Below are 18,705 nucleotides of genomic sequence, written 5' to 3' on the forward strand. Positions count from 1 at the left end.
GCAACCTAGCAATCAGCTAAGATGCTACAACACTGGACCCTAAAGCGCAGCAGTTCTGTCTTGACATCGGTTCTGTGAATGAGTTCCTCCGTTTAGGATGCTAAGTAATCTAAAATGGTTTGTTTATTAAAAAAACTCAGTCTCCTTACTGTTCTCCTCTCCATATACAGCGTCCATGAAAGGTCTAATTGTTTTTGTATACAGTTCCATACAGAACTCAGCTAAAAATGAGTATTGACATGTATCGTCTTGATTAGCCAGTGGTTCCTCATTTGTCAGTGAACCATATAGGCAGTTTAGTTGGCCAACTGGATATTTCCTGTTTCTAAAATACATAAATCTTAAATTTTTTAAAATTATTCTTTTATGTAGGGTTCTTTCAGAGTCTGGGAGTTTCCTTATTGTTCTCTATTCACTGACCCACAAGGCACCAGAGTTTTATGAGTGTCTTCCTTGCAGTGGTCAAACTGAACTAGGATTTCAGCTACTAACAAGTAAAGAAACATTACATCTCTTCAAAGTAAGTGGCATGGTTGACTAATACATCTTCAAGATTATGTTGTTGTATTTTGATAATTAAAAGCTACATTGTAGCATAAAGTTAGAAATTACTAATGTGACTTCCACGAGCACTATATTTGTGCAACTCTAAATCTAGGTTAATTACAGTAATTTAATTTCCTAACTTATAAGAGACTTAAAACCCAAGATGTCTTACAAACAATTGCTGACTTTGGAACTGTCTAATCATAGTTAGTGCTTAAAAGCCCTCTGCTTATGGACAAACACCAAGAAGTTAACTTGTCATGGCACAACCCATCCTTACGTCTGGTCAACAAAACTCTGGGATGTAACAGGTTTAGAAGGAATATGAGTAATGTTATGACACTAGTTTGTGTGTCCCATGTACATGGTGGAAGAACAATCCTGGCTGCTGCATGATAGTTCTGGAAGGAGTAGTAAATTGTGTTGTCCCACCCCATTCCATTTTCTAGGAACTGAGCAAAAATAGGAAAACGTCAGAAATAGTGACTGGTTTGTGGATTTCTTGCTGTTTTAAAAGTACAACTGCTATCTATGTAAGTACATGAGAGACAAGGTGGGTGAAGTAATATCTTCTATTGGACAACTTCTGTTAGTGAGAGAGACAAGCTTTTGAGGTCAGTCCAGAAGCTGATCCAATAAGATTCTACCTTACCCACCTTGTCTCTCTAATATCCTGGGACCAACACAGCTACAACTACACTGCACACAACAATATAAGTATATCTTCATTGTAATATTTTCAAAGAAATTTAAATTGCATCAGTAGTATCCAGGCTTTTCAGCCTGAGGTCAAGAAAGGTTAAGGGGCCACAATCAATACCTTAACTCTTCCCTGGGCTCAGGCTGGGCTAGTCAAGCTCCTGGCCTGCTCCAAGTAGGGCTCCTACATCCTGGCAGGGAAGTAGGTAGAGGGACAGCCTGAGTTACTGTCTCCTGCAATGCTGAAGGCTGCCAGGAGGGGAATTGCTGAGCAGCTACAACAAGGAAGGGACAGCAGCTCACGAAAGCTTATGCTCAAATAGATTTCATAGATACTAAGGTCAGAAAGGACCATTATGATCATCTAGTCTGACCTGCACAACGCAGGCCACAGAATTTCACCCACCCACTCCTGCGAAAAACCTCTTGCCTATGTCTGAGCTATTGAAGTCCTCAGATCGTGGTTTGAAGACTTCAAGGAGCAGAGAATCCTCCAGCAAGTGACCCGTGCCTCATGCGTCAGAGGAAGGTGAGAAACCTGCAGGACCTCTTCCAATCTGCCCTGGAGGAAAATTCCTTCCCGACCCCAAATATGGCAATCAGCTAAACCCTGAGCATATGAGCAAGATTCACCAGCCAGATACTACAGAAAATTCTTTCCTGGGTAACTCAGATCCCACCCCATCTAACATCCCATCACAGGCCATTAGGCCTATTTACCATTAATATTTAATTACCAAAATCATGTTATCCCATCATGCCATCTGCTCCATAAACTTATTGAGTTTAATCTGAAAGCCAGATAGATCTTTTGCCCCCACTGCTTCCCTTGGAAGGCTATTCCAAAATTTCACTCCTCTGATGGTTAGACACCGTTGTCTAATTTCAAGTATAAACTTCCTGGTGGCCAGTTTATATCCATTTGTTCTTGTGTCCACATTGGTACTGAGCTTAAATAATTCCTCTCCCTCTCTGGTATTTACCCCTCTAATATATTTATAGAGAGCAATCATATCTCCCCTTAACCTTCTTTTAGTTAGGCTAAACAAGCCAAGCTCCTTGAGTCTCCTTTCATAAGACAAGTTTTCCATTCCTCGGATCATCCTAGTAGCCCTTCTCTGTACCTGTTCCAGTTTGAATTCATCCTCCTTAAACATGGGAGACCAGAACTGCACACAGTATTCCAGATGAGGTCTCACCAGTGCCTTGTATAACAGTACTAAAACCTCCTTATCCCTACTGGAAATACCTCTCCTGATGCATCCCAAGTCCACATTAGCTTTTTTCACACCCATATCACATTGGCGGTTCATAGTCATCCGATGATCAACCAATACTCCAAGGTCCTTCTCCTCCTCTGTTACTTCTAATTGATGCGTCCCCAGCTTATAACTAAAATTCTTGTTGTTAATCCCTAAATGCATTAACCCTACACTTCTCACTATTAAATTTCATCCTATTACTCCAGTTTATAAGGTCATCCAGATCCTCCTGTGTGATATCTCTTAGCCTCCAAGGTGCCACAAAGCGCTTTTCTTTTTGTGGATACAGACGAACATGGCTACTACTCTGAAACCTGTCACTATTCATGGCTCACCAGATCTGCCTCTAGGGCTGCAGGGGAAGCAATGGGAGACAGGTGGGGGGCATCATTACTGACTCCCTGTAGTGATGATCCGGCGTCATGCACTTGAGTGACAGATTTGCAGGGCATTGTACAAAGAACTTATCTTTCGGTTGGTAACCAAATACAAATGTTCTTACGTTTTTGATAGCAATTATATAGTACATTGGGGCAGCAGGTTGGATGCCACTGACTTTCTTCAAATTTCATTAATGCAACCCATTATTTAATTTCAGAATGTTGAACCTTCAGACAAGCACCCTATTCAATTTGAGCTGAATGCGGAAAAACAAAATGCAGAAACTGAGTTCTTCAGCAAAGTTTCTACGAACCTTTCCGTTAGAAGGTGAAAATCTCTCAAGTGTCATGTTTATACACAGTCTATTTCCAACATCTGTTGTTGGGTGAAGTTCTTTAACCTGTGTTATGCAGGTCAGGCTAGAGGGCCATAAAATGGTCTCATCTGGCCATAAAGTCTATTAATTATGGATCACTTGCACCTTACCTAACTTAATGGCTTTTCATGTAGTAAGGTCTACAAGTTGACCATATGTTTCTAGAGAAACTCTCTTGCATGTACTTACACTAGATAGATTATTGGCATTAAAGGCTTTTTTTACACACTTAAGTGGATGTTTCCTAAAATATGTATCTCCTCTTGTGTGCTGTATGACGCTTAGTGTTGGTGAGTTCCAGTTGTCCAAGGAGGAAATCTGTAACAGAAAACTACCTGTATTAGTAAAATGCCTTTTTCCTTATTTGTCAAAGCTGGGAGATGTGCATAGCAGGAATCTTGGATTTTATAACTCTACCTTGTCATCAAAGCTAGTCTCTAACAATAAGATGGCCTTTTATTCTGCTTAAAGCTATATTATGTATATGTATTTTTTCCTCAACTCTTCCTTCCCTATCAGTATCTTACAGTGGGCCTGATAAATCAGTGGCTTAGCTTAAAATGTCATGTGAAATACTTGTATCTGTCAAAGATTCTTTGACTAAAAACTGGATGATAATCCAGAAAGGGATAATTATTTTTTCCACATTTTTTTGTGATCTGTAGATCTTTTTACCATCTGACACTTCCTAGCCAGTCAGGAGAGAGATGTTTATCAGTGGTTCTTCCAAACTGGTAACAGTACTGCTCTGTAGATCTCCTGGTATGGACCACAAGTGAGAAATAGATAATGTTGTTAGGATTAATGCACTCTGTCAAGCGTATCATTCTAAAATAGAAAAGTTACAAAAAGGTCTTTTTTTTTTTTTTTTAGTTCTCCTCGAGGCTCCTCCCCCAGCAAATTGTCAGTAAGTGATCATGACTCAGGTGTGGAAGATGAAGATTTATCTCCAAGACCAATTCCAAGTCCTCATCCAGTGAGTCAAAAGGTAACTTCAGTTTTTCTATACTGCCTCTCATCCTGGGAATTTATAAACGCTATAGATGACTATTTCCTAACTCAAAAAGTGTGGTAGGGAAAACAGGGGAATTCTGTATTTGACAGATGTATTATACTTCTAACAGATAAAGAGGAAGTGATCAGAGAACTAAAAATTAATGATAGATTTGGTTTAAGTGATCATGACTTTATTCTACTTGTACAATACAAATGCAATCAAGTCCAGACCAGTGATATATAAACTTGGTACTTTACTAGGGACAGTTTCACAAAGCTGAAAACAATTATGAGCCAGATCAGCTGGAGAAAAAACTTAATCAGAAAAATGTGAATAGTAATTGAGAATCATGTAAGAACATCTTACAAGATGCCCCAAAAGTCACAATCACACAAATGAGGAAGAAGACCATTCTGTTTCAAAAACCAACCTGATTTAAAGGAGAATGAAGATAACTGAAAAATAATTGAAGAAAGGGGAAGTTGATAGTTATGAATATAAATCCAAAGTTAGGAATTGGAGAAAATAAGGGAAACAAAGGGAGACCAGGAGAAATTTATGGCCAGCAAAGTTAAGAATAGTAAAGAGGGGTTTTTGGGGGTGTGTGGTTTTTTTGTTTTTTTTAAATATACAAAAGAATCCCGACAATGGTATTGTACCATTACTAGATAGAAATGGTAGAATTCTCTATAACAATGCAAAAAAGGCAGAAGTGTTCAATAAATGTTTCTGTTCTGTGTTTGGGAGGGAAAACAGATGATATAATCTCATCCTATTGTGGTAATGCACTTTCCATTCCGCTAGTAGCTCTGGAGGTTAAAGAAGCTAAAGTTAGATATTTTAAATCGGCAAGTCCAGATAACCAGCTCTTTTAAAACTGTTGGAGGCAAACTGAGGAGCTCGCTGGACCATTAATGTTGATTTTCAATAAGTCTTGGAGCACTGGGGGAAGTTCTGGAGGAAAGCTAATGTTGTACAATTTTTTTAAAAGGGTAAACAGATGTGCTCTAGGAATTATTTTGGGAAGTTCTATGGCCTGTTATACACGTCAGACTAGATGATCGCAGTGTTGCCTTCTGGCCTTGGTATCTGATCTCAAAATGCTTTGATAAACAAAGTTTCACCACACCTTTTGGGGAGGTAGACATGAGTGTTTTTTTTCTAAGCTATCTACTTGGTAGCAGAACTGGAGGACCCAAGAATCTTGACTCCAAATTCAGTCTAATCCTTATTGCTGGTAATAAAGTTCCTTCTGATGAAAAACTGTAAAATGCATTAGCACTCGTGAATAGAAACTAGAAACTCTAGTGTTAGGCTTGAACCTGCAGTCTTTTATAACCTGCAGGATAAAGCCAGCTGAACCATATTTGCCCTAGAGTTGTTAGGGAACAGCAGTATCTTCTCCTCTTTGGCAAGGGGAGAGGCAGCAGAAAAACTGACTAAACAGTACATTTCTGGGTGGGAAGATATAACGCTCCCCTTAGTCATCCCCTGTTAACAGGATTGTTTTTGTTCTAAATTCTATTCTGTGTTCCTAAACCTTTTGAATAGGTGCATTTTATAAACTTAAAGAAATACCCAGAAATCAGGAAATACCTAGTCATTCTAGACTTAAGTACACTTACTTAAATTCCCCACTCTAGGGATTTTTTAGCTGCCTGGGCTGGGAATACTGTGAAGGGCACACTCCATCCTGAAAGGGAAGGACCACGCTACTTGAGCAGTCTTGCAGCTGTTTCTCTCCCAAACACCCAGCCCCCGGAGTAACACACTGACTCTGTTAGACACAACATCCGGGCCTCCTTAATGGCTGAAATTTTGCCTCAAAACAGGGCTTTTACATGATTCCTATCTTCCCACTCTTGGCTCCCTATTGCGTATGTTAATAATACCTTGAGCGGGTGGGGAAGAAGTCTTATTGACCAAAAGCAACATTTTTATCTGTCCCATATTTATTTTGGCTAGGAGTGGCAGAGAAGTTGTGCTTCATGTAGATCGGATAAGGTGACATGATGGTTCCTAAGCTAGCTTGACTTCGCTCTTATAACTGTCTCCTATCCAGGTTACTAAGATCCATCCTTCAGTTCCTGAACTCTCCCTTGTCTTTGATGGCAGTTTCATAGAACCGAAACCAATGTCTCAGCCTATGGAGACCATGAATAACAAAAATCAACCACTGCTGGTACCTCAGCCTAATAAAAAAAAGACCTATTCAACAGGACCATTTTACCAAAATCAATGCTCTGATAGCCATAAACAAAGCTTCAGCACCCACACTAGACATTCTTCATTGAGAAGGTTACCGAGCCAATTAAACCAGATCATTCCAACTTTAAAACCTAGCAGAGGAAAGCAGCTGCCACTCCAGCAACAGTCTAATTGTAGGAGAGTTGGCCTTCAAACAAGAAAGAGTTCTGGATCTTCTTCCTCTTCATCATCCCCTTCCCCTTCAACACCTCGCAGTGGGCCCTCTCCTGATACATCTGTGCATCAACCCAGGATGCCATCTGAAAGACTTGTATCTAGTCCTGATGGAGCCACACAAAGAAAAGGGGAACCTCCAGCAAGGAGACCCTCAACATCTAATTCCAAGCAGCCTCCTGGTGCCACACAGCCTCTCCAGTACAACTTTGCTTTTTCACCCCAGAACTCAAGAAGACCAACAGAACTGCAGGTGCCTGTCCCTCAAGTGCCATCTTGCTGTCCTGCCAGTGTCTGTAGTTGTCAGCTTCATGGACATATCCAATACAGTTCAACAAATGGTTGGCAAGGACTGGTTAAAATGGGCACCAATCATGCGGAAATCCAATCTGATGTTCCTCAAGAGAGCACATATTCAGTTTTCCATCAAAATGTCACTTGTCCAAATATTTGCTGTAGTCCAATACATACCCCAACTAGTTCTGTAACTCATGGGTACAATGGGAAAATGGGGAATTGTTCTTCCCTTGGTAGCAGCTTATCACCTGGATCAAGACTTGCTTCACATCCAAGCCCTTGCCATCTTCAGTCTGGTGCAGCACATTCAGCATGCACATATGCACCTGCCCCCAAAATGGGATCAGATAATGGAATGATGGGATTATCTCCAGATGCTTACAGGATTCTTACAGAACAAGACAGGCAACTGAAATTACTTCAAGCTCAGGTTTGTTTGGGAGGCTTTCTCCTCTGCCCTCTTACTGATAAATACACTCTCTGGTAAATATTTTCTAAAAATAACCCTAATGAAATAACTTGGTTATAGCTATCTTTTTGTTGGAAGAAGGGATCCTGTCAAATTGGGACCCAATTCTCTAAGTAGGCAGCTCTGCTGATGATTGGTCTCTGTTAAAGAAAATTGAAAGTGATTTGATTTTTCTCATTCAATTATTTTGGAATTACAGTCAAGTAACGCAGGTAAATATTTGCTCTGCTTTCAGCAATCTGTTTAGTATTCCTAGGATATTACTTTCTGGGTGGGTAGAGACAGCTAACTGCACAGTTTAATGAGCCATGAACTAGTTTGGAATTAATATAAATATATGGTGAAAGCACAGTGCAATCTAATGTGTTTTCATCTACCATAACTTAATAGCTTACAACAGACTTGTGTGACCTTTTTTTGAGAAGCATGAATATCTCCATTGTTTGCAACATGCCATTGAAATTCAGCAGGGTCAAAGCACTGGGGTTGGACTTGTGCTTTTCTTTTGGTTGTCCTATGGAATTCCATTCAGGATAAATTAAGTGGTCATTTCCCTTCTGTCACTTGCATTCCTCTGGAAAATTGTCAGCCTCCCAAAATGGTAGCTGAACAAGATCATTCTAAAGAGCCAGGCTGCTTCCGGAGCAGTTGTAGTAATAGAAGGTGGAGCCAAGCCAGGTTCCCTTCCTCCTCCACCTCCTGATTACACCCCTTTCCCCCACCATGGACTCAGCATGAGGGACCAATGGCCCATTCTCTCCCTCAGCCTGGCCTCCAGGATGATAGCCTTCTCCTTCTGCGAGCTAGTGTAGTTCAAGTGTCAAATTGAAGCTTCAGGGTTCAAACCCAATAGATGATGCAAGAGGAAAGTGGAAGGACTGTAGCAATAACAGAACTTATCTGTTTTTTGTCTGTTTTAAGAAAAAACTAGGAAATGACATTGAAATAATATTATTTAGGTTGCAAAGGTAAGCCCTCCAAGGTTGATGCTAGATTTTTGGTTGCCCATGAAACCTTAAGTCTGCCCCCTTATGCATTATGCATATGCATTATGACACCGTATTTAATTACATGATCATGTACTGTTTTTCCACAGTACCCTGGCCTCCTTCAGTGAACAGGATGGATGCAGAAGGGGGTAAATCTGGCCTTTCCAAGCTTTCGTGTACTTAGCTTTGCAACCTAAACAATGTTTTTCTCCAGGAAAGGGGGGAGGTGCACCAAAGGGATAGTGGAAATAGGTGCATGAAAGCTTTTTGGTGTAGTTCTTCCAGCATGACCTTCATTTGCCTGCTATTCCAAGCTGAAAACAGACCCTTTAAATCATGCCAAACTCTCTGATGGTAATTAAAATACCATTAAACTTGTCTTGTATTGCAACATAATCAGAATTTGAATCCAGATCTTCAAAAATGAAAGTCTAGTATGGTAACTCACTGTCAGCTAGTGTCCTGAGTTTATTATACTTGCCATGCAAGTGATACTCTCCTGATAACTGTTCCAGATCCAGCGTTTGTTGGAAGCACAAACTCTACAGCCTTGTTCTACGAAAACGACTATAGGTAACAATGCCCTACCGTCTGAGAAGCAGTTGGAATTTGTTGCCATGGAAACACAGTCTTCCCAAGGTTTACACATGAGAAAAAGTGTGAGCATTGCTGTAAGCACAGGTAACCCCCCCTTTTTTTTTTTAAATTCCTTTTCAGAATGACAATGATATAAACCTGTTCTTAATATTGCTTAGACCTCTCTCTTGGGCCTGATTTTCAGAAGTGCTGAGCACCCACCCATCTAGTCATAGTCAATCCGTTGTTAGAGGCTAAGCACCTCAGAAAATCAGGCCTGTCCTTTGGGAATTGTCATGCAAGGTCAGACAGGAGTCGGCCTTGACAAGGGAATGAAGGCTATGCGTTCAACCCGTGACTCGGTCACAAAAACTTTGGTCCCTTTCTCTATACGTGTACCTACTCTTGCTTTAGGTGTAATAGTTTGAATGCTGTATGGCGTACTATCAAATATTTATCCAGGACAACTTTAAGGTTCTCCATTTTTCTCCAATACTATATGCTAAGTACTGATGTCATATCTGTCTTCGGGGGAAAATTAACTCCCTTTAATGTCAGAGAGTCACACAACTGAAGCCAGTAGGCCATAAACTAATGTATCTGGTCCTATTAACCTTTATTACAAGGTTGTGGCTGGTTTGGAGGGGGAGATGGGCACATCCCTTTCTTCAAAATGAATTTAGGAATATAATTAGTCTTGTATACCTCTATCTAGTCATTTTGTTTGTTAAATAAAACACAGCATTATTTGCTGTTGTACATAAAGTAACAATGTTAATTTTGGCAGTTATTTCATTAACTAAAGGCAAGTTTCTCAGATTTTTTTTTCCGAACAGTGTTTTAGAACTTGTCATTTTAAAACCAAAAGCAAAATAAAACTAGAGAAAATAAAACCAAACACAGCAATGGCTTTAGTTTCTGTAACTGTAGAGAATAAATGTATTTGAAAACCAAATGACCTTTTCAAAACTGTTAAAATCACAAACTGCATTAATTTTCATCTGCTAGGTGCTAGCTTATTTTGGAACGCACCACATGAAAAGCAAGACGACTCTGTGTGTCCAGTTAAACAAGAGGACACTGAAATATCTAAAGAAGATATAAGCATTTCTATGAACACTGAGCAAGATACAAGTAATACAAGTATTGCCTCCTCATTAAAGGCTGTTGACATACCCAGCTTTGTAGAAAGTAGCCATCTTGTAGAAGAAGGAACTAACCAGACTGGACTCAGGTAAATATTTTATTTGAAAAATGTTGTTTGTGGTTTGATAGTACTTGTTTACTGTTTAAAGTAATGTCATGTAGAAGTGACTGACTTTCTTACAGAACTTCGTCAGTTGGCATCTGACTTAATTAAATGTTGTGTATAATTCCTTCCTCCTTTTGCCTTTAATCCCCTGTCTACAAAATCATTTGTGCAGGCGTACCAAATATAGTTGCCCTTGGCAGTCAGGCACCTCTGGTGGCAGCAAAAGCCCTTTAGGTAACTTTTTTTAAAAAATTGCAGAGATCTTCCAAGCAATATTCTCATCCTCCCCTTAAATCACCAGGGGAAACACTGCTATACTTGCTTATCATTTTCCTACATGAGCTCTGCGCTGCCAGCGTTAAAATTGCTTATGGTTCTCTGGGGCTGATTTATCCCCAGGACTAAAGGGTTGAAGGTCATATGACCTGAGTATCTCCCTGGATTCTTCTATGTTTCACACCTAATCACTGACTTTCTTTTTTTCCCTTGTGTTCTCACTGTACTAAGTCAAAATATAGAATCTATTAATGTGGCACCAGAATAAGCCATTTTGATTACTTTTAAACCTCCATTCACAATTTTACAATGATGTTAAGAAAATTTAACTCAAAGCGCTTCTTGTATTAGAATGAGATTAGTTTTCCATGCATAGATATTCTCAGTCTTTTCCCTTGATAAAGAATCAAGTGTTTTCATTTTCAGATAGCTACATAAATATAAAATTCTGATCCAGTACATTTCACAGATGTAAAAAGCTAAGTGAAGAAAGACCATTCAGGTCAGATTAAATTAGATGTCTAAAAATAGTCATACTAGAAAAAGAGTAGTCATTAAATTGATAAACTATGGATTTCTTTACATTTAAAACTAACTTGGGGCTCTGAATTAGAATTAGGGAAGTAGTATATGCATGTAGTTTTAGTTAAATGTGAGCATTGGTTAAGTCAGTCCTTTTCTAACATGGCTTGTTTTAGAGAGAACTCTAACTTGGCTTTATACACGTGAAGTACTTTGATGAATTCTTCATAGGAAGAATGCACAGTAGCACTGGGTTTTACCTGTTTGTTTTTGCTGGGGATAATGAATTGCTTCTCCTTGCAGTAATTGATAACCTGCATTGACTATCTGGCACAGCACATGATTTAAATCTTATCTCTTTCAACATGCACTGTTGATTGGTTTGGGTTCCGATATTTTCGCTATCGTTCATGTTTGTTTCTGGGGGTCACACAGAGATCTATCTGGGACCCCAGCATTATCGTTCCTTCTAGCCTCAACTGTTACACATTTGTAGATAACACCCAGATACAGTAGTTTCCCCATGCCCTGTGATAGTTCACTCTGGCATATCTGCCTTTCTGATGTGTGAAGACTTGGAATCAGATTCTTTCCTGAAGCTCCTATTCATGTCAGTAACAGTGAAATTTTTCAGTCTGGACTTCACTTATCTTATTGTAGAAACCAGCTGAGTGCATAGCACTGTGAACATGCCATCCGTTCAGCCAGGTTGATATTTTCTTTAAAACTATAGTATGTGAAAATATCGGTATGTGTTTACAGTAAAACATAGTAACAATTCTTGTTACTAATATTAGTGTTAAAATGACTTCATGTTGAACTAAAAAGCAAAACAAAAAAGTCCCAAGGGCTTTGAAGAAGCAAAAAATTGCTGATGTTTTGAAAACTCTGATGCAGCAAGTGAAACAGATTAAGGCCAGAGGGGACATCATTCGTTCATCTAGTCTGATCTCCTGTGTAACACAGGCAACACAATGTCGTCATAATGAAAGTATATCAGACAAGCATTCAGTCTTGTTTTGAAGACTTACTCCTGAGGGAATCCTTCATCACTGCGCGTGCACAGAATTCGTGTCCCCCGCAGCTATCTTTGCTTCTCCGGAGAAAAATGGCTTCTGACAGGGAAGCAAAGGGAAGCCGCAAGAGCAGTCCACGTTCCCCTCCCTGGCATTGCAGGCAGGTCAGTTCAGGTACCTGGAGCAGCCGGTAGAGACATAAATCACTGCCGGGGAGAGGAAGGCTGGGAAGTCGTGAGAGAGAGACTCTGTCCCTCTTGCTCATTATTGAAGCGTATTTGGTGTGGAGGGGCAGGGCTTTGGGGTGTTTCTGAGGAGTGGGGCAGGCTCTGTCCCGTCAGGCAGAACAGAATGTAGCAGCCTGCCTGCTTAGTGAATTGTTCCCATTTTCTTTGTGAATTCCCCACGGGAGTATAAAACAGGTGTAAAAGTTTTAAGGCTCCTTTACATCACTCTGGCAATGTAAAGGACAGTGGCCTTATAAATGCTTATGGTGCTTTTGTGATTAGACCTGGTCTAAATTTTTGTACTGAACATTCCTATCAAAATGTGCTCCATGAACTCTTTGCTACTGACCTTTCTGGAGCGGCTCAGTAGCCAATATAAATTGTGAGTTTCATTCCCCAGCCTTCACTTGCTCTTTAGTTGCTTATGATGTAACACAGAGCATATGGCTGCATATATTTGTTGATTAATAACTAGAAATAAAGTGTCAAACCTAGCTACGTTACTGTTAAGCCAGCTCCCATTCTCCATCTATTGTACTGTAGTTTAAATAAATTACCAAAATAATTGAAACCAGCATGATTATATTGTGGTGTTTTGACAAATAAAATATGTGGAATTTTGCAGAATTTTAAAATATGTGCAGAATTTTTAATTTGGGGGGCAGAATTCCCCCAGGAGTAAAGACTTCAAGAGACAAAGAAACCACCACTTCCCTTGGTGTCTTGTTCAAATTGTTAATCACCTTCGCTGTTTAAAGAAATTGTGCCTTTATTTTCAGTTTTAAGTTGTCTTGCTTTACTTTCTATCTGTTGGTTCTTGTGCTCTTCTTCTTTTTGGTAGATTAGTAACCAGTATATCCCTCCTTATGAAGGTACTTGTATACTGTAATCAAGTCAGCTCTTGATGTTCTTTTTGACCAGCTAAACTGAGCTCCTGCAGCCTCTCTGTAAGGCACTTTTTTCCAGCCCCTGAATCATTTTTGTAGCTCTTTACTGCACCCACTCCAATCTTTCAACATCTTGGAGAACATTAAGAGAAATTGAGAGAGAGAATTTTCCAAGATTTAGATTCATAAATTACTTTCAAACAAGGTAAAAAATAAATGGTGTATTAACTCATTGTTCTGTCTCCTTCAGAAATGAGCCAGTTTCCCCAACATGTGTTCCGAATTCACTGTTGGAAGAAAGCGCTAGCATGTATTTACAGACAGGACCCACAGAAGGGGCTAACAACCACATGGTGGCACCAAATGAACCAAAAACTGAGCATGCTGGTCCATCACTGCCTAGCCACCCATCCGATGATCAAAAGTTTTACCAGGATATATTGGTAACAGCATTTTAAAACAAACACTTTAATATCTGGCAGTCTTTCATATCTTACAATTATTTGCCACTTGTCATTCAGAGTGACAGGTTTCAGAGTGGTAGCCATGTTAGTCTGTATCAGCAAAAACAACGAGGAGTCCTTGTGGCACCTTAGAGGCTAACAAATTTATTTGGGCATAAGCTTTCATGGGCTAGAACCCACTTCATCAGATGCATGGAGTGGAAAATATTACTCCATGCATCTGATGAAGTGGGTTCTAGCCCATGAAAGCTTATGCCCAAATAAATTTGTTAGCCTCTAAGGTGCCACAAGGACTCCTCGTTGTCCTTCATAGTGTGTTTCTCATAACCAGAATAGGCTCCGTGCAATACACTACTTTGGCTTTCACATGGCTGAAACTGTGTATGGTTGTCACATGCATCTCAGCTCTTCTCCATGTTTTCTGTGGTGCAAAAGAGAGGCAAGCTTGTGACTTCCTTTTTGTGGAGGTTTAAATACTCATTCTGCCATTCACTCCCTTCTATGCATAAATGTTGTATTTTATTTTTGCACAACAAGTAATACACAACGTTTAGTGATACCAAGAGTTAACTTGGTTTGTTTGTCAGAATAAGTTTTTCATATCTAGCTGTAAGATAGTTTGATTTGGAGTAAATATGCCATAGATGACAAAGGAGTTTACTACAGAATCCTGTTGTGTTAAGTTCCTGTGACTTTGACTAGTTGGTCCACATGTGCTTATGCTTTTTTCCCTATGTAGGGTCAAGTAAATCACTTCTTAAAGTCACCCTCTGAAGAAAGTGGTTATCCATCTACAAAACAAACAATGGTCGGCAATGATGGTACCACATGTCGGAATATAAATAACCCAAAAGAAAGGAGTTCAGTATCTGACCCAGGCCTGACAGATAAAGATTGCGTGATTAGTGCAACCCTTAAGCAATTAAGGAACCTTGGAGTGAAAATTGAATCTCCTGACAAAATGAAGAAAAATGCATACAAAGTAGAGAATGCCAGGTAAAGTGTTAGCCTTCACTGCTCGTTCTCTTTCAGATAGAAAGACTAATAGGGACCAAAAGTGGGCAAGAAGTGATGCAGAAAGGGCCTAATGCATCACCTCCAGGACCACGTTTTTGATACTTGTCCACAGGGAACACACGCTTAGTCTGATCTTTTCAGTCTAGTTCATGCTAGGCACTACTAAGGCTGTTAGAAGAGAATGATGGGAAAGGCTGGACTCCATCCAGATATGTACACAGGCACTAGATACAGGATAGTCCTTTTTCTTTTCTTTATTTTTAAAAATAAGAAAAATTAAAGGCAGTTCTCAAACTTGCGTTGGGGAGTGCATCTAGCTAAACCACGGAGTTCCTGCTCTCACAGGTTAAACAACCATATTGTTCTTTAAGGAGTGGTGTTTGCTGCTAGGTGTATCCCAGTGCAAAACTCTGAGGACTGCTAGAGGCTTTCTTAACCAATGAAACTTTTAAAATAAAATCAAGCATCTCTGTATGCTGTCTGGCTGTTTCGAGCCCTTCTTTGTCTTGTGTTTCACTGGTGTAAGTTTAGTTGTCATCAGACTTGTGCATGAGACCAAAACTGGAGGGACAGCAAACACATGAGATGAGGACAGAACCAATCAATAAAGAGACGTGGAGAGCTTAGAGCAGTGGGGAACTGGAGGCAGTGAGAAGAGGTCCAGGCCTAAACCCATGGAGAGGGCATAGATTAAAAATGGAGGGTGGGAAAATAAAGGTTACCAAGGAGCCAACCCAGCTGCACTTAAAGCAAGCTTTGTTTTCATCTTGATGCATCTTTAGTGAGACCGTGTTTCTTGATTCATGTAAACGAAGAGTTCTGGCTGCTGCAAAGGAGGTATAGCATCAGGCAGGCAGGGGGGAGATGTCTGTCTCAAGAACTTATCCCCAGTAGGAAAAAGTCTGAGAATTGTTCTAACTTGCGTTGCAGCAGGTGCTTTTTACCAAAATTTAAGACGGCCTGTATTACTGGCTGTATCAAACTTTCCCCACCATCACTCTCAAGCTTGTGTTCTATTAATATGTTCCGTTAACATGCTAATAGGGGTGAAACTATAAAACAAACTAGAGGTCTCCTTTCTTGATATACCTCTTAAAAAAAAAAAAAAAAAAAAATCCTCCCCTCCTTCTGTCATCTTTGTGGCTGACCAAAGAGACCTTCTTTCACAATTGTCTGCAACACAGTAGGGAACAAGCTAAGAACAAAGTCCCTCTTGCTTGTTTTTTAGTGGTCTATTTTTTTTTGAGCCAAAAATTTTCCTCAAGTCCGTCTTTCGCTGGAGTACATGGGTAGATGCCTTTTAGTCTCTTGATATTGGGGAAACTGGATTTATTAATCGGACGCATGTAGCCTGTAATAGATGAAGTAATGAGCACCAGTATCTTGGAGCTTGTCTTGACTGTGTGTATTTTTATAATTAGACATTACAAGAGTTTAGTGGAACAAGGACAGGAAAGAGTGAATTTCCTTCACAGACTGAAAGAGGTCTTGAAAACTATATCCTTCCGAATAACAATAAAAGTCTCTTAAAACTTACCCATTTCCAAAAGCCTGAAAAGGGATGTTGGAAAAATCTCTAGATGGCCTGGTATTATTTTGACATGAAGACAAAAAAGCAATCCTTAACCAGTTATTGGGCTCACAAGAGAGGCTGTCTTCCATCTGGATAAAAATATTGGGCTACATAGCCGTATATAAATAATAGCCAGCTCTCACATAGCACTTTTCACCAGTAGATCTCAAAGCAATCACTAAAGAGTCCAATGTGATCCCCATTTTATAGGTGGGGAAACTGAGGCACAGAAGTGCTATAACTTGTCCTAGGTCACCCAGCAGGTCAGTGACCAAGCTAGGAATAGAACCGAGGTCTTCTGAGTCCTAGGCCAGTGCTCTAACCACTAGGACACATTGCATCTCTGGGCAGAGATCAATTAACTATTAATAATTAGTTTCTGGGTGGTATATTGAACTGTTGGTCTTAACTTACAAAGCCCTAAAGCCTCCCTGAGGCTTCCTGTCGCCATGTGACACTACCGAAGTTGTGATCAGCATTGGATCAGGGATGATTCTTCTCAATCCACTCGTGGATCTTTTTCTGTAATGCAGATACTATTAGGTAAGACGCACAATCTTCCTATGTGAGGTGTGTGTTAATTATGTGAACAAATAGCCTGCTTAAAAGCCAGATATTTGGGGTGGGTTAAGAGGTGGGGAATACGCTTCACTGTGTTGGTATTCTGAAATGACCATGGAACATTCACACGGTATAAAGCTAAATTAACTTAATTTTCGGTGCTTTGTGTTTTAGCGTATTGGCCTGCATAAATCCTGAAGCAGTGGTCCCTGGACTAAACTACATGTCATTTGTTAATGTCGGCATGAGTGGGTTAACTCCCAATGGAGTTGATCTGAGTATGGAAGCAAATGCAATAGCACTCAAATATCTAAGTGAAAGTCAACTGACGCAGCTTTCTCTCAGTCACGCAAGTGAAAAAACCCCTGAAGATTCATCTTTCCAAAACCTCTTGCATACAAACATGGACAAGAGCATGATGGGTCTTAGCTTAATTTCACCAAACAATATGTCCTTTGCAACCAAGAAGTATATGAAAAGATATGGGCTCCTACAAAGTAGTGACAATAGTGAAGATGAAGAGGAGCTGCAAACTCAGAACTGCAGCATCTCTAGTATTGGCAAGTGTGAAGATGTGTTAGAGACTAACTTTAAGCCAATGTCGGAGGGCTTTAACTTCGGGAAAGAATTTTGTGAAAAATTATCCATTAACCAGAAACCTTACAAGGAGTCAACTGGAAGTTATTCTTTGTCAGAATCCGATGGTCCTGTGTTGAGAAATATTACAAATGAGGTCTTTCCTCCAAAAATACTACATCAACCTCATGAGAACTCACAGCAGATTCTGAAGGATTTAAAGCCAAAACCCAAACTTGTAGCTGGGAAAGTAGAGTTCACTCAGCAACCGGACAGGGAGAACCTAGGAAATGTTCGTCTCTTCCCTGAAAATCTACAAACTCCCACCCTGGAGACATTAAATCAGACAGACAGCATGAGTTCAGTTGGTACCTTTCTTGATGTAAAACACCTCAGACAGTTGCCAAAGTTGTTCTGAACCTTTTTTTTTTTTTTTGGGGGGGGACTGGCAACCAGCATTTCTTGGATTTGAAGCCTTCTCAAGGTTGAACAAGATTAGAAGAAGCCAATGATTATGTTGCCTTCATAGGTCACTTAGCTTTCTTGGCAACAAATGACTAACAAAACTGAGTACGTGATACAGTGCTGGTCCGCCAGGTGCTCAGCTGACCAGGATTTGTCTGACAGATTTTTAAAGTACATATGTACTTTTTTGTTTACAATTTGGATACATCTTTAATATCCAAAAGGTCAATCAATTCAGAATAGTCTGGACGTAAGCTGTGCTCCAATATATTTTTAACTATGCCTGTTTCTTAACTTTTCAATTTCATTTTTTTAAGCATCATTGACATTTTTATACATTTTATGCCAACACTGAGCTGTAGGGTATAATGTGTGGGTGGGAGTTTAAACTCAAATAGAATGAACTTACTGACTTTAAAGTCTACCCAAGCATGTGGCAGGTTACTGTATGTGGAAAAGCATAACCTTGATTTTAATTAGTATAAAATTATTTAAAATTCAGCCACAATTGCACATATAATAGATATTAAATGTATCATGAAAACCTAACAAGGACATCAGTAAAATTAGCACTTAATGATTTTTTTTTTCTTCTCAATGAGTGTCTTCTATTTATTTGAAAAGTACATGTTAATCATAAAAGGCTAAGCAAATCCATAAGATACAAAACTGGCCTATTGATCTGTTGCTTATTTATGTTTGATGTGGTGGTTAATCCTTGTTAAAACACTTACAATCTAGCAATCACAGTTAACTGTTAAACGAGTGACTAACCTTGAGTAACATTGCAAGTATGCTGTTTCACATGGTTCAAACTTTTTAACAACTCTGAGTTCAATAAAGACAAGCAAACTAA

General features: G+C 39.6%; 1 protein-coding gene across 4 annotated transcripts in view; it reads left to right on the forward strand.

Moving 5' to 3' along the window:
• The window catches only part of STIL (STIL centriolar assembly protein), a 32,606-nt gene extending 13,901 nt beyond the window's left edge, over window positions 1–18,705 (forward strand). For all 4 annotated transcript variants that reach the window (XM_048859804.2, XM_048859805.2, XM_048859807.2 and 1 more), the window contains 9 exons: window positions 373–520; window positions 3,106–3,215; window positions 4,138–4,252; window positions 6,324–7,409; window positions 8,953–9,118; window positions 10,022–10,247; window positions 13,444–13,636; window positions 14,397–14,653; window positions 16,983–18,705. In XM_048859804.2, the coding sequence (XP_048715761.2) occupies window positions 373–520; window positions 3,106–3,215; window positions 4,138–4,252; window positions 6,324–7,409; window positions 8,953–9,118; window positions 10,022–10,247; window positions 13,444–13,636; window positions 14,397–14,653; window positions 16,983–17,802 (3,121 nt within the window). In that variant the 3' untranslated portion in view covers window positions 17,803–18,705. The remainder of the gene's footprint in view (window positions 1–372; window positions 521–3,105; window positions 3,216–4,137; window positions 4,253–6,323; window positions 7,410–8,952; window positions 9,119–10,021; window positions 10,248–13,443; window positions 13,637–14,396; window positions 14,654–16,982) is intronic.

This window comes from Caretta caretta, chromosome 8 (genome assembly GCF_965140235.1).
Source record: "Caretta caretta isolate rCarCar2 chromosome 8, rCarCar1.hap1, whole genome shotgun sequence".
NCBI classification, from domain to species: Eukaryota; Metazoa; Chordata; order Testudines; family Cheloniidae; genus Caretta; species Caretta caretta.